The sequence below is a fragment of the Protopterus annectens genome, chromosome 1.part0, assembly GCF_019279795.1.
Source record: "Protopterus annectens isolate FY-2018-M chromosome 1.part0, PAN1.0, whole genome shotgun sequence".
Taxonomy (NCBI): domain Eukaryota; kingdom Metazoa; phylum Chordata; order Ceratodontiformes; family Protopteridae; genus Protopterus; species Protopterus annectens.
The window spans coordinates 1,875,065,015-1,875,081,569 of NC_056725.1; the positions used below are offsets into that span (position 1 = coordinate 1,875,065,015).

General features: G+C 41.7%; 1 protein-coding gene across 1 annotated transcript in view; it reads right to left on the reverse strand.

Annotated features, from left to right (window-relative positions):
* The window catches only part of NIPBL (NIPBL cohesin loading factor), a 4,951,262-nt gene that overhangs the window by 4,356,667 nt on the left and 578,040 nt on the right, over positions 1–16,555 (reverse strand). The window contains exon 4 of the mRNA XM_044076429.1: positions 14,051–14,181. Within this exon, the coding sequence (XP_043932364.1) occupies positions 14,051–14,181 (131 nt within the window). The remainder of the gene's footprint in view (positions 1–14,050; positions 14,182–16,555) is intronic.

Below are 16,555 nucleotides of genomic sequence, written 5' to 3' on the forward strand. Positions count from 1 at the left end.
GGATTAGGACCAAGTAGAACTGGTTCTGGGAATTACTGCCACTTTCTTTGCCGTTTATCCTTTCTGGCCCTTCTACTTGTGTTTCTAATTGGGAGCCAAAAAAGGACTGTGTATTGGTAGGGTAATTTCTGCTGAACCTTGAAGGCGGGACCTGCAGAAAGTGTTGGACAGTGGTACAGTCTTAGCCTTCTCTTTCAATCTTTTAAACACACCTTGAGCCCAAAGAGGAAATCCTTGTTGGGGAGTGAGGGGTAAAAGATTTCATCTTTGACACAATCAGGATAAGATTGCTATTGAAGCTAAGTACATCATCTGATTACTGATCCTGAGGCAGCTGTGCATCAAAGCCACAATATAAAGTGTGTTTAGCAACCTGGGAACCAGTGTTGCAAAGATCTAAGCTTTTGGAAGGCCTTGTCCTGCATCCCTTCCATTTCCTGTTTTACCTAATCCAGGAGGTATTTCTGGTATTTAATCATGTGAAAAGTACAGTTTTGTACCTACCATAAATGTAGATGTCCGATAGATATGCAACTGCAGTCATAACATATGGGTTGTCCTGCCTCAGGCAGCCCTCGGTCGGCCGGATTCCAAAGTCTGGGTCCGACGTCGGCTGATGTCGCACTTCTCTCCGACGTCAGAGCGGCTGGAGTATATAAGCATCAGCCGACGCCATTTTCTTCAGTGTTTCTTGCCCCAGATGCCAGGTGCCCTCCAAGGAAGGCTGTAATCAAATTGGAAGACAAAAACAGGATTCCAGACAAATAAGTAAGCAATAAACAGATACACCATAACAGATATCCCCAGCTAAGAGAAACAGGGATAGGAGTGGACCCAAGGCATAGAGGGGTATGGAGGGAGGGAAAATCCGACTGCAGTTGCATATCTATCGGACATCTACATTTATGGTAGGTACAAAACTGTACTATGCCCTTCAAGAATGCAACTGCAGTCATAACATATGGGTAGAATACCATAGCTTAGCTGGGGGAGGAGGAATGCTCTAGGAAAGAGATGGTGTGGCAATCAAACCCTGCAGGACTGCCGAAGCAAAGCCTGCTCTGGATCTGGAGTACAGAGGGAGATTGTAGTGTTTGGAGAATGTATGCACGGAGCTCCATGTAGCAGCTTCTAGAATGTCCTTTGTAGGCACCCCTCTTAAGAATGCTGTAGAGGTGGCTGTAGCTCTGGTGGAGTGTGGTCTGACATTGGCTGGAACAATCTTCCCATGGAAGGAACAACAAAATCTGATGCAATGTCCAATCCATTTTGAAATAGTCTGTTTTGAAATTGCTTTTCCTTGTACTCCAGGGGCGTAAGCTACAAAAAGTTGATCAGACTTCCTACTGGTCTTGGTTCTGTCTAGGTAGTAGCGAAGTTGTCTGTGAATGTCCAAGGTATGTAACAGTCTTTCCCCTTTGTTCTCAGGATTGGGGAAGAAAGCAGGCAGATGAATAGCTTGATTTAAAGAAACCCTAGATACCACCTTTGGCATAAAAGTAGGGTTGGTTCTTAAGGAGACCCTGTCTCGGTGAAAGATTATGAACGGTGGTATTGCCATTAGGGCCTGTAGTTCCGAAACCCTTCTTGCTGAGGTAATTGCCAACAGGAAGGCTGTCTTCCATGAGAGAAATTTTAAGTCCACTGAAGCTGCTGGCTCAAACGGAGGTAGAGTCAGTTTTTCTAGGACAAAGTTGAGGTCCCAAGCTGGCACTGGAGCCTTTCTTGGTGGCTTAATGTTCTTGATTCCCCTAAGGAATTGCCTTAGCAAAGGATGTGAAAACACAGGTGGATCAGTGTTATATCTAGCTGAAATAGCTGAAGCATGTATCTTTATGGAAGAATATGAGTCTCCATTCTGAAGCATATCTGCCAAATATTCCAGGATGAGTGGGATGTTCAATAATGATGCATCATGTCCCTTGCTGGTATTCCAAATGCTGAATCTCTTCCATTTTCTGGTGGATGGTCTTCGAGCTTCTGTTAATATCCGCTGAACTTCCTTGGAGAGAGATAGATTGAGGTTATTCATGGGATCTCCCAGGCTGTTAGCTGCAGTGTCTGAAGGTTTGGATGCACTGTTTTGAAGTTGTGCTGAGTCAAAAGTAGGGGCCATTGGGGAAGGGCCCACTTCTTGTTGTGACATATGCTCCGTAGTAGTGGGTACCAGTGTTGTCTTGGAAAATCTGGAGCTATTAGGATCCTCTTGGGTCTCTCTGCTTTGATCTTTAGTAATACTGTGGTCATCAGTGGCAGATGCGGGAATGCATAGATTTTTAGGAAGTTCCAGTTGAATGAAAGAGCATCTATTTTCCAAGCTTGTGGATGGTATGTCCTTGAACAGAATTTTTGTAGATGATGGTTGAGGTGAGAGGCAAATAGGTCTACTTCTGGCCTGCCCCATGTCGAGGTGAGTTGTGTGAAGATCTTCGGGTGTAACCTCCACTCGTGTGGATCTATGAAATTCCTGCTTAGGCTGTCCGCCAGCACATTGTCTTTGCCTGGAACAAACTGGGATTGTAACTATGTTTAGGCTCAGTGATTTTTCCCAAAGATTCATTGTCAGTCTGCAAAGGGGGTAGGAATGGGTGCCCCCTTGCTTGTTTATATACCACATCACAGTGGTGTTGTCTGTCCGTATCAGTAAATGGCCTTGCTGAAGTTGTTGTCGAAAGGCCTCGATGGCATGCATTACTGCCAGCATTTCCTTTTGGTTTATATGCAGATGTGTTTCCTTTGGAGACCATTGTCCTTGTATACATCTGCCTTCCATGTGCGCCCCCCATCCAATGTCTGAGGCGTCTGTGGTCATGGTCTGTGTTATGAGGCTTTTTGAATGACATACCTGTGTTTGCTTGGCTTACCGAGGCCCACCATAGGAATACCTTTTGTAGGCATGGAATGAGCGGTATGGCTGTCTCTAAGTTGTTGTTGTGCTGAGACCATAGGCTTTTTAAGTACCATTGAAGCTTTCTCATGTGTAGTCTTGCTAATGGAACCAGGAGAATGCAGGATGCCATGTAACCCAGGGCCTGTAGGAATCTCCTTGCAGTCATCTGGGTGAGTTTTGCCAAACCCTTGAAATAATGAGTTAACTTCTCTTGCTTGTCTTCTGTCAGGTAAGCCATTTGAGAGGCTGTGTCTAGATTGGCTCCTAAGAAGGTTATTTGCTGGGATGGTTGAAGTCTTGACTTTTGGAAGTTGACTCTATCCCAGAGCCTGAAGTAATTGTATGACATAGTTCAAGTTTTTAGTCAACATCAATTTGTCGTCCGCTTGTATAAGGCAGTCGTCCAGGTACGGGTAAATTTGGATCCCCTGGAGCCTGCAATGAGCAATTACTGAAGCCAGGCATTTTGTGAATACTCTGGGCGCAGTAGATAAGCCAAATGGCAATGCTGAGAATTGATAATGCTCTGGCCCTGCAAGAAATCTGAGGTATCTTCTGCAGCTGTGTCTGATAAGGACATGCAGGTATGCCTCCTTGAGGTCCAGAGTAATCAGCCAAGACGCCTTGCCCAGCATGGGAAGGAGTTGCTGTAGAGTCAGCATTTTGAACTTTGGTACTATGAGAAAAGTGTTTAATGCGGACAAATCCAGTACTGGTCTCCATTGAGTTTCTTTTCTTGGAACAAGGAACAGTCTTGAGTAAAACCCCTGGCCTTGTTCTTGTTGTGGTACTCTTTCTATTGCTTTTATCTGAGCAAGCAGAGAAAATTGCTTGCTCAGATAAAAGCCCTCTGGTTTTGTGGTAGGTTTGGCATGCCCTGTTTTCTTGGTAAGGTATGAAAATGGAACCTGTAACCTTGGTCTATAATGTCCAAAATCCATTTGTCTTTTGTCAATCTGTGCCAACTGCCTGAAAACAGAGATAATTTTCCGGCCAAGGGAGCTTCTATTTGCTCCTTGGTCGGCGGACGTAGAGGAAAGTCATTGAGATTGTGTCTGTGGGGCAGGGGAGACCCCTGTGTCATTTGCTGGCTGCCATTGTCATCCCCTGTAAGGACCTCTGTATTGTCCTCTTCCTCGGCCACGCCTGTTTTTACCCCTTTGAAATTTTTCAGGATTAGGAAAGGACCAGTTTTTTGAAGGCCAATTCCTGCTGAATCTGGGGGGCTGAACCTGGAGGAAATCTTTGACCGTCTGAACTGATTTTGCTTTTTCCTCGATGGACTTTAACACATCTTTAGCATTAGCACCAAAAAGCTTGTTCTTTTCCAAGGGTGCATCCAGAAGTTTTGCCTTAACATGATCTGGTAGAGGTTGTTCTTTTAACCATGCATGTCTACGAATGACTGCCCCTGTCATAGCTGCCCTACACGAAGCTTCCAATGCATCATATCCACACTGCAGAAAGTGATTGCTGACTTGCTGAGAATTATGTACAGCTTCCTGCAAAGACTTCCTGTCTAAAGGGTCAGGAGAGGCCAATGTTTTCTGTAAATCATCTAACAGGTAATCCTGATATTGTAACATATGAAAGAGGCAATTCAAAGCTCTCATAGATAAAGTGGTGGAAGTGTAGACCTTTTTCCCCCATCTCTCTAATGACCTAGCTTCCCTGTTGGAAGGCAAGGGATTTTTAGAGGTGGAAGCTAAAACACCTTTAGGTCCCTGAGAAATAGTTTCTAAATCAACAGTATGGGCCCTGAATAAATGGGAATGTGTTTCTGGGACCCTGTAATATCTGTCTGCCTTGGCTGGAGCAGGAGGAAGAGAATCAGAGGTAACACTGGAGTCAGAATATAGATCATCCAAAACATCAAGCACAGGAGGAATAGCTAAGGGCCTGTGCTGGGGCTTTTTAAGGAAGGTTCAAAGGCGCTTTCTGGAATCAGAATATTCCTGGCCTTGCCACTTGAAATGTTCCCTCATGGTATGCAGAACTTCCCCAGAAGAAATATCCTCAGGAGGGGAGGCCGAGGGGATGGAATCCTCTGCATCCGAGTCCTCATAGGTCTGGAAGAGCTCTTCCTGGCCATCGGAGTGGACAGAGTCCTCAGAATCTTCATCTGAAGGGATAGGGTCAGAGGGTTCAACCCGGGGCCTCTTATCAGGAGGAGGCTAGGATCCTCTCTCAGGATGGGCCTGTGAACCTCTAATAATGGAAATTAAGTCTGCGGCCATAGACATGATTTGTGTCTCAGGGGTAGGCTGAGGTAAGGCTTTAGTTGTAAGGTGCTTGGTCTTGCTGGCTCTGCCTTAGCCCGAGTGTAGGCCTTAATAGACATGGCCATAGGAGGCCTGGCAGCTCCACGTGCAGGAGTAGCCTTATCTACAGCAATGGTCTCTGGCATTTCCTCGGTTTCAGTATCCGGAGGAAAATCTATAACTGGCGTCGGTATTGTGGTGTCTTCGGTTCGGAGCGGTGGAATAACCGTCTCAGGGGGAGCACTCGTGGTAGGTTTTGGCATGGAGTCGGTGGTAGACGCGGGCCGAGGTTGTCGGTCCCGGTCTTTTCGTTTCTTGGGAGTTTGCGATGTCGGAAGTTCCGACGGCATTGTATAAGCAAATTTTTCACCGAAAAAGTCTTCAGCAAACTCCGCCCGGCGCCTGAGAGTGCGCTTATTGAAGCGAGCACAGGCGACACAGGCCGAGACGTCGTGGTCTGGGCCAAGGCAAGGAAGACAGTAAGAGTGGAAATCCTTATGAGGTATTTGTTTACCACAAGACAGACAATTATTAACTTTTTCAGTAATTTCTGACATCGGCTGAGGCAAGAAGAGGTCCCCAACGGGGTACTTAGCTTTTTTGATGACTTTGGATTCGAAGAATACAGGAGCTGACCGACCGGCACTTGCGAACTGCTTCTGCTTCGGGCACCGTGCGGCAAGAAAGACTGAAGAAAATGGCGTCGGCTGATGCTTATATACTCCAGCCGCTCTGACGTCGGAGAGAAGTGCATCAGCCGACGTCGGACCCAGACTTTGGAATCCGGCCGACCGAGGGCTGCTTGAGGCAGGACAACGCATATGTTATGACTGCAGTTGCATTCTTGAAGGACATCAGGCAATTCAAAGCTCTCATGGTCAGGTAGAAGAGGTAAACTTTCACTCCTAATCTGTCAAGGGTTCTACCCTTGTCAATGAGTAAAGGATTGTTCAGGAGCTGGTGATTGTTCCCTTGCACCCTAAGGAGACTGCCTCTCCGTCCACCACTGGATTTCTAATAAAATCGTTGTGAGAATCCAGGACCATGTAGAACTGGTCAAGTTTCCTGGGGATAGGGGCGAGAGTCAAGCTGCAGTGATGTGTTCTGAATATCATCCACTACCTCTACAACTGGAACAGCAATTGACTTATGTTCAGGAAAGCAAAGAAGCTCCCTGTCTCTTTTCTTCAACTGAGGATAATCCCAAGTTTCCCAACTGAAAAACTCTTTTCATCTTGTGTAGATTCTCCATAACAAAAATCCTCAGGTGATGGAGCTGAGGAAAGGGTGTCATCCGACTCAGAGTTGGCATATGTACCTCAGTTGGTCCACTTATGCCAGCTCATCCTCAACTGAGTCTCACAATCAGAGGACTCCCAAGTAGAAAGATCTTTCTTTGGCTGCAATTCTTTGGGCAGGGGTCCAGTGAGGGCCCGGCTGCCTAGAGGTCCTCAGCTAATCTGACAAGGTCCTGTTCGTAGGCCTGTGAGGATGTCTGCAGTCCAAGAGGTCAAGGCTGGAGCAAAGCCTAAAGCAGTCTTCGCAAGTTTAGTCGTGGGTCTGTAGGGGCCAGCACAGTGAGTGTGTATGGGTGGGCTGCTTCAGCCTGCATCAGGCCTGCTGAGATCTCCTCCCTGCTACTTACAGGCAGGCGGAACTCCCTGAACAGTCTCAATGGGAGTTGGAAGCTGGCACCAGCAGTGTAGAGAGGGGTAGGTGGAATTCACCGAACAATCTCAAATAGGAACTGGAAGCTAGCATCTGCACAGATCCCAATTTGAATCCCAAGCTAACTCAGCTTAAGTGGACATCACAGGGGCTAATGACATGGGGGGCCCCCACAGAGGAACACCAGAGGCATCAACCATGCACTATTTGAGGGGGGCTGTGAAGGCACCTCTCATCTTTTGACAATCTCAAGCCTAGGCGGACTATCAGATAATTTCTGAAGGGACTTGACCGTACACTTCATGGTCTTAGAATTAAAATGTGCACACCAGAGATAATTGGGTATGTTGTGCTCTGGGCTGAAGAAGAATAAGCAAAGAGTGGTAGCCTAATCAAGTGAACTGCTTCCATGCTCTACATAAACACTCTTAACAGACATCTAATGAAACACAGTATAAGCAACAGAAAATATGCATTTAGCTTCAGATGCTTAACCACTGGCTTCAGATCGACTGATATATTAGACAAAGGAGGTCTTGTGCATCTATGGCAAGAAAGAATTGAAGCAATGGTGGCAGCTGAGGACGATCTTTTTCCATTCGCATCTCGACTGACAGGAAGGTGTCCACCCAGCCTATAGGAGGAAAAGAACAGACATTTGGGGTCAACCAACGGCTTCCAGGGCAGGGAAAAAACAGTGGTATTACTGCAACAGTGAAGCACAATGAACATCTCAATAAAACCTATCTAGCTACTAAAGGGCTAGAGACCGAGAATAAGGAGAAACTGCAGCAACAGAAAAGGCATCTTCCAGTGCCCTCAAAACTAGATGCATAGGAACAGGCTTAAGGGTACACACATTAAAGTGCTCAGAGAATATTTTCTGGGAATCAGAAACCTCTTTACCCTCTCTCAAAAAAGTCGTTCAGCTTAACAACAATGTCACAAATGTGCCCCTAAAAGGAAAGTTCCTCATTAGGAGAAATCGGAGGATATAAACAGTCATTTGCTTCACATTCTCACCCAGTGTAAGAATCAACTTGAGAAGCATGACCTAGCCCTGCATGGTCAGAAACTAGAAACTCCTCTTCTGAAGAAAGTAGTCTTTATAAAGGGATGGAAGTACAGGAAGAGAAGATCGAAGGGATTGAATGGCTTAAACAGACCTCGAACAAAAACTAAACCAAACCGGGCTTCTTTACCGACTTTTTGACTGGAAGATGAAGGTGAAGCATCCCCACCCCCACCCCAGCATGTGTTTTCTAAGAGTGTCCAGACATGTGGTCTTTGGAAAAGATGCCATAAGACAGACTTCAATAAGTGAGCCATGGAAGCCCCCTCAGACTAAAATTTTGTGGATACGATACAACTCTGACCACAAAAAGAAGAGAATCTTTTCACCAACTGTGAAAAAGGGGTAGGAGTTTAAAAGACATGGTAGTACATGGAAGGTTTATAATGCCTCAGACTAGTGTGCCAAGGTCTTTAAATAATTTTGGTACCAAATGCTGCAATAGATGTAGTATTTGTAAAAATATTGTTAGGACGTTTGATAACATCAATGGTGTTAAATTTATACCAAGGGAAGTTTTTACATGCAGGAGTAAGGGGGTTATTTATGCCCTAAGTTGTCCATGTGGATTATATTATATTGGTGAGACCAACAGAGAATTTCGAATTAGATTAACAGAACATATAAGGGACATAAGAGAAAATACGTCTATTGCAACACATTTTAATACCTGTCATAAAGGTGATGTATCTTTATTAAAAGCAACCGTCTTGGAAAAGTATTAAGTGTTTATATGGTGATGAAAATGTTTTGAAATATAAATTATTGTATAAAGAAAGTATTTTTATCTTAAAGTATAAAACTATGGCACCTGTAGGTCTTAATAGTGATTTTAATTGGAAGTGCTTGCTTTAAGTTTTAATAGTATAATTGATTAATTATGTAGTTAAGAAGAATTGATTGAATGCTTGGTTTATATATATGCTTATTTTATGTGTAAGTGTTTGTACTCTTGAAAGGTGGTAACACCGAGGCGCTGGAGAATAAAAGAAAGATTTTCATTTCCTTGGTTTTCTTTCACAGTCGGTGAAAAGATTCTCTTTTCTTTTTGTGGTCAGAGTTGTATCGTATTTTGGAGGTTGTGTGATAGAGTTTGTGTTTTTTTTATCTGAGGATGGCGACTGACCCAAATTTGGATGTACCTCACATGTTCCGAGAGGATGTGGTTCTTCAATCAGGTACATTAGGGGCAGGGAGCTCCAATTTTCCACCAGCTTCACAAAGGACTACTGAACATTTTTTTAGCGGTTCCCGACCGATTCCAAATGCTTCTATGGACAATCGTCAGACAGATGTAAGGAATAGCCATATTTTTGATATGTTTGTTCAAGAAAGGAGTAAAAGGGTTTCTGATCCTTTTATTTCCGTGGGACAAAAGTTTCATAGTATACCTTCGGAAATCAGAGAATTATGCCAGAAATATGAGAGACTGCTTGAGAAAAACAAAGATGCATTTAAATATGCTGGGTCTTCAGAAATACATCGAATTGGATATCACACCAAAAGGGCTAAGGTTTGTAAAAAATCCGAGTACCCCTTTTGATTTAAACTGTTCGGTAGACAAGCAGTTTAGGGAGCGTTGGTTTAGAGCTGCGCACAAATGTGTCATAGAATGGTTACATATTCTACTGGAGAGGGATCAGATCAAACATCAAAATCTAAAACAAGAACTGGCTGTTCTTTCACAAAGTATTAGTACTTCTGTCAATATGGACAATATGAAATTGTTTTTAGAAAGAACCAATGAAAGACTTTGTGCATTAGAATCTGACTTAATTGAACAGAAAAAGTCAAAATTGGTCCGGGACATTCATGATTATGAGGCGGGTACTGCTTTTTCCTATCCTTCTAATTGGTCTGAGAGAAAGCGAAAGCAACGTCGTAGGGTGAGATTCAATGGTACGCCTTCTTCCTCTTTCGTGTCTTCCGGTGAGGATTTTCGGTCGGATATAAGCACGGAGTTTCCGGAGCTTCCTCGACCTGAACAACCGGAAAGTTTTGCACAGGAGTTTCGGAATCAAGGGGGGTGATATCAGAACCAACCCAATCAACAACAGGGACAGAAGCGTCCAAGGAATTATGGACAAAACGCCAGTAGTTTTAAAAAAGGCTACCGGGCGGACTTTCAACAAGACCGAAGGTATGGGCAACAGTCTAATAAAAGGTTTAAACAGTAGTGACTGTAACATATCAAATGTAGTTTTGAATGTGTCGAATTGTACTTTAACTACGGAACAACTGTAAGTTTTAGCCTTAGGGCTTAAATTTGTCCCGACTGTTTTACCAAGGGATTATGTAGTTCAACAAGATATTTTTAAGTTTCTTAGAAAGATTCATCTGAAACATTATTTTTATAAGGGTTTTCAGGATTCCTGTTTAGAATCTAATTCTTTTTTCACGTGTGAATCTGAGGATAGTTTCCTTTCATGTGAAGAGTTTTTAAGTGACAATGATATTAATAGTTGCATTAATATGTGTAATAGAATAGACATTTCTTATGTCCCTACATTTAACAAGTTCATACCACCTTTCATTAACCAACGGATTATACAGTTTGGTTCAATGATTAGGTTTGGATGTGAAAATATTTGTAATAATATAAGGTTAAGAAGGCAAGAGATATCTTATAATTTAACATCTAGGGAATGGCATGCCTTAAAGGAGTTAAGTGGCAGGAATGACATTGCTATTAAGCCTTCTGACAAAGGTAACAAAATTGTTGCGATGAATGTAATACAATACTATTGAATGTGTATGGACCATCTGGACAACGATGAGGTTTACGAAAGAAGTGATATTAATAAATACAATAAAGCTGCAATAGAATTCAGGTCTCTGTTGGAGAGAAGTGTTAGATTAGCATTTTTTTCAGAAAAGGATGTTAAAGATAAATTGTATAATGAAAGAAATGAAATAGCTACTTTCTTTTGTTTGCCGAAGATCCATAAGGATATGGTTAACCCCCCGGGTAGATCTATTATTTCTGCATGTAACTATTTCCTTCATAACATTGGTTTAGTTTTGCATAAGGTTTTGTTTACCTTATGTTAAGTCTCCGGTTTACATTAGGGACAGTATGGATTTTCTAAATAAAATTTCCTCTATAAAATGGAATAAAAAGATGTATTGGCTTGTAGTGGACGTTAAAAGTTTATATACTTCAATTAAACATGGGGATGGTTTGGAAGCGATAAAAATTTCTTGAAAGATAGTCCTTTTACTCATTTTGTCATGGATATGATTGATTTTTGTTTATAAAAAACAACTATTTTCACTTTAATGAGATATTATATAGACAAAAACAGGGGACGGCAATGGGGGCTGCATTTGCCCCCATGTATGCAAATCTTTTTATGTCCTATTTTGAAAAAAGGTTTTTATTTGATTTAGAATTTATGAAACAAAATGTATTGTTTTATTTTCGTTATATTGACTATTTGATTTTTATTTGTGATGGTGGAATAGAACTGGTTGACAAATTTATGTTGGATTTATATAATAATCCTTTTGGTCTGAGCTTTGATGGTCTACAGAAGGGTAATAAGGTAATTTTTCTGGACCTTGTTTTAGAAGGCACGGATCAGGGAAATATTTTTTCCAACATACATAGGAAATTTTTAGATGGGAACCAATACCTTCATGCTTCTAGTTGCCATCCTAGTCATGTTATGGAAGCCCTTCCTTATGGGGAGTTGGCTCGAGTTTCAAAACTATGTAACGTTTATAGTAATTTGGAGAAGGAATGGGAGACAACATATAATATGTTTTTGCAGAGAGGGTATGATTCCAATACGTCGACTCAAGCCCTTAAAAGGGTGAGGAAAGAGAAAGGTTTAATAAGAAATGACTTTTTGAGTAAAAGACATAATTTCCATCCAAAATATACTTCTGAAATGAGGGATAAAAGAAGAGACCATATTTATTTTGTTTCTACTTTTAATGTCAGGAGTGAAGATATCAGATGTAATAGAATATTATTGGAAATTTTTAATAGATGATAGAATATTGGCAGATATTCTTCCAAAGAAACCTCTTTTTTCTTATAAAAGGGGTAGGAGTTTAAAAGACATGGTAGTACATGGAAGGTTTATAATGCCTCCGACTAGTGTGCCGAGGTCTTTAAATAATTTTGGTACCAAATGCTGCAATAGATGTAGTATTTGTAAAAATATTGTTAGGACGTTTGATAACATCAATGGTGTTAAATTTATACCAAGGGAAGTTTTTACATGCAGGAGTAAGGGGGTTATTTATGCCCTAAGTTGTTCATGTGGATTACATTATATTGGTGAGACCAAAAGAGAATTTCGAATTAGATTAACAGAACATATAAGGGACTTAAGACAAAAGAGAAAATAAGTCTATTGCAACACATTTTAATACCTGTCATAAAGGTGATGTATCTTTATTAAAAGGAACTGTCTTGGAAAGTATTAAGTGTTTATATGGAGATGAAAATGTTTTGAAATATAAATTATTGTATAAAGAAAGTATTTTTATCTTAAAGTATAAAACTATGGCACCTGTAGGTCTTAATAGTGAATTTAATTGGAAGTGCTTGCTTTAAGTTTTAATAGTATAATTGATTAATTATGTAATTAAGAAGAATTGATTGAATGCTTGGTTTACATATATGCTTATTTTATGTGTAAGTGTTTGTACTCTTGAAAGGTGGTAACACCGAGGCGCTGGAGAATAAAAGAAAGATTTTCATTTCCTTGGTTTTCTTTCACAGTCGGTGAAAAGATTCTTTTCTTTTTGTGGTCAGAGTTGTATCATATTTTGGAGGTTGTGTGAAGGAGTTTGTGGGTTTTTTTTAAATTTTGTGGATACCTCCCTCACCATCACATAAGAATTCTAGGTTTTCGTTTTCTCATGCATCAACCAAACATTAGGTCTCATCAGACATGCAAAATACACTGAGCGACAGCAGCATCCAAGGGGTGCAGTAGAGGGGGGAAAAACTGATGGTCCAAGAACTACATGTGTAACCCAAGGAAGTCTGAAAGAGGAGGACATCCTGTTATGGTCAATGACCTTTCTCAAAGGCTATCTTTTTTTAAACTGAGGCGGTAGGTCTGCTTAAGAGGATGCTGTCACAACTGCATCCATCAAATCCTGAAGACATGTTCTTCCAAGTGTAAAGGGAGATTAGCCTACTTCTAACAGTTCTCAAGAGAAATGACTGACATGTACTACAAAATTTAACTTGTTCAGACCCTAAGCAAAACTGGAGTGGGAGAAACTTCTATGGTACTTGATCCCCAAAGTCACACTTTCCTTTTCTGATATGAAATTTTCACAGAAAAAGGTATACAGCAAGAGAAAGGATTCCCAAGCCAGATACCTAGCTCCCCAAAAACTTTTCACTAAAGCAGACCATACGGAAAAGCAGAAGCATTGCTGAAAGAAGTCTGGATATATGGACTACCAGCAACAAAGTCAAGATATGTCATGTCCATACATCCTTCTTAAAGAAAGACATCCTCTTGTGTTAAGGGTGGTGTAGAGAATACTAGTACGGTGCCCAACCTTTTTAAAGTAGCACTGCATCCTTGGCAGTACAAGTCCCATCTGAACAGAATATTTTAACAATGATCTTAACATAACTACATGTCTGAAAAGGAATGTTGATGTCTGACTAAATGGCAGCACATCAGAAACATCTGGTAAATCAGACGCATCTTAAATGTCAGAATGCAAGCAATCATCCACTTTCAGACCTGGACATAATTACCTAGGCTTATCAACATTACATTTTTGTTGCTGTATTTGAATTAGGTCTGCTGTGTCCTCAAGGTTGATGTGCTAAATCTGAAGAGGCCTTCAAATCTGAACACTGTTGCAAAGAAGATGATATTCTTTTTAGTTACACCTGTGCCCACAACCCACCAAGTTGTGGTCAGTTGCAAGAAAAAGTTTGAGGTGAAATTCTGAATCCGAGAACTGACCTTCCAAAAAAGAACATATTAACAGCTGACTCAATATGGGCATGTAGTTTTGGTACCATCCAAATTAAATCCATCTTAGGATAGATAACCTAGTTACAAAGCTTCCAGTCAAGAGGTGCGCGCACACACACACACACACACACACACACACACACACACACACACACACACACAAATGTCAGGATTAACCTAACAACATAATGCTTACCTCCCTGAACTGGATATCTGGTCTGCATGTTTTTCTCCCTGAAAACATTAGGATTCCTTGCCAGCACAGACTGCAGTAGATTGGGGATATCACCTTCTGGGTCATCACTACCAAGGTTGTCCTTCAATTCACTGTAAAAGAATTTTTAAAATACAACAGTCTGTCAAATTCTGAGCAAATGTCTTACAAAGTCAGTGAACACAGTAAAATAAATTTAGGAAACAAACACTTCAAAATTCCTTTTAAAAAAAATCACACTCACATGCACATCAGAATCTCAAGTATTGGAAGTTTGAATTGGACATTGTGGGCACTTTCAGATAAGCAACACTACAGGATACTTACACAACTGAAATACCACCATATGCTTAACACTACTAAAGAAAAAAAGTGCACTAGTCTCAGAACACTCACACCAAGATAACAAATGCTCAAAATAGGATTGAAAAAGTGCACAAATTCCACACCACTTACTTAACAGGTCTGCATAATTAAGATATACTACTCTCTAATAAAAGGACTGCAGCTTCAGCTCACAGGTGTAAACTTTTCCAGGCTTCAACTCTTTACCTGTAACATCTTGCTCTCCCCACCTTGCATCCAATTCAGAGTAGGCCACATGGATGGTCAGCATTTAGAACATCTAGGTGGTGTGTATTCGTCTCCATTTCTATCAAGCAAGGGAAAAGCGTAGGGGAAGACTAACCACAATCATGCCGATCACAGTCCCTGTGAGTACAACTTTCCAATTAGTCATAACCTGGCACATCTTCCTCTGCTGACAATGTAGAGACCTCTGCAACCAACCAAGGTGGTGTCAAGAAAGAATACCTTGAATAGCAGCAGCCCCAAAGACCTAACAAAAACAGACTCCATCCAGCTTGTAGTGTTTAGAAAAGGTACCAAATTATATCCTCCTATCATAAATCATCCATGGAAGCAGGAAAGTGTCATGAGAGGTGCCCAACAACCCTGGCAGAATGTGCTTACCTGGAAGAGATTTCCAACACTCTGTAAAATAAAATGAATCCAATACCAACTGCTATCTTATCAATGTTACTTTTGAAACTTTGGTACATCTACTAGAAGCGTAATCTACCAACGCCTGCAAGTCTTTTCCGAAATTCTTAGTACAGAAAATGTAAATCACCGCAGCTGTGTTCTTATTTGTTTTTTAGGGTTTACTATTGAAATTGCGAACATCACTCGGTCGACAGTCATATGATCGAATGCATAAGGTCGGAAACACAGATGTCGAAGACATTATAATCGATCGAGGAACGGTTTTAACATGGGTCGAGGTAGGGAAGATGGTTGTAGTAGGGAATAATACTGTACACCTACCTCGACCCATGTTAAAACCGTTCCTCGATTGATTATAATATCTTCGACATCTGTGTTTCCAACCTTATATGTTCGACCATACGACAGTCGACCGAGTGATGTTCGCAATTTCAATAGTAAACCGTTTTTTAGGCATAGAGGCCTGACCATGCGGTCTAGGTGTCAGTTTTCTAGGCATGGTTCGAGTTTTAGGCCTTGAAGAAGAAGATGGCACTGGTTTAATATGCAAGTCAGTAGGCCTGAATACTCCCACAGAAGCCGGTGCCTGTACAGCGGCTCCAGACCCATCCAAGGTAGAGACATCCGCAGGTTCCACAGCTGAAGCATCTCGAGGCACACCGGACTCAGAATGGGTCTCAGTAGAGGTCTACGAATCTGAAGTAGCGGGTATCAGGGGCTGCGAAAGCGCCTCACGGAGTACCGGCGAACTGGCGACTGGCTTAGGAGAAGCATCATTGGCAGCTTTGGACCTAGGCGGCCTGTCTCTGTCTTTATCTGTATTTTTTCGGAATGTCGGTCATCAGACAGCTTACCAAAGACATATTTGGATAATTGAACAGAGCACCAAATATTTAGAAGCAAAAATATACCGATGACGGACAGTTTGTGGTTTAAATAAGGCACAAAACCAAACGCGAGGTACGTCGTGGTCAGGGCCTAGGCAAGGAATACAGTACGAATGAAAATCTTTATGAAGTATTTGCTTTCCACAAGAAATGCAATTTACTTTTACTGACATCAGTTTAGAGCAAGAAAAAGATTCCCCAATGGGGTACTTAGCTTTTAGTTGAAGACTTCAGTTCTGAAACTCGAAAATGAAAATTTCAGGAGTCGGCCGACCAACACTTGCGAACTGCTTCTGCTTTGGGCACCACACGGCAAGAAAGACTGATGTAATGGCGTCGGCTGCATGTTTTGCACCTCTGACTACCTGACGTCACGGAAGAAGAGACAGCACCCGACGCAGGACCAAGACTTTGTTAATCAGGCCGACTGAGGGCTACTGCAAGCAGATAACCCAAATGTGATGACTGCAACAGTGAAACACGAAGAACATCCACATGCATGGTGCCCTTTATTAAGTCCCCATTAATGACCAGACATACTTGTTTCTTTGATCTCCTTATCCCCCAATCATTTCTTCCATCCGCTACAGACTAC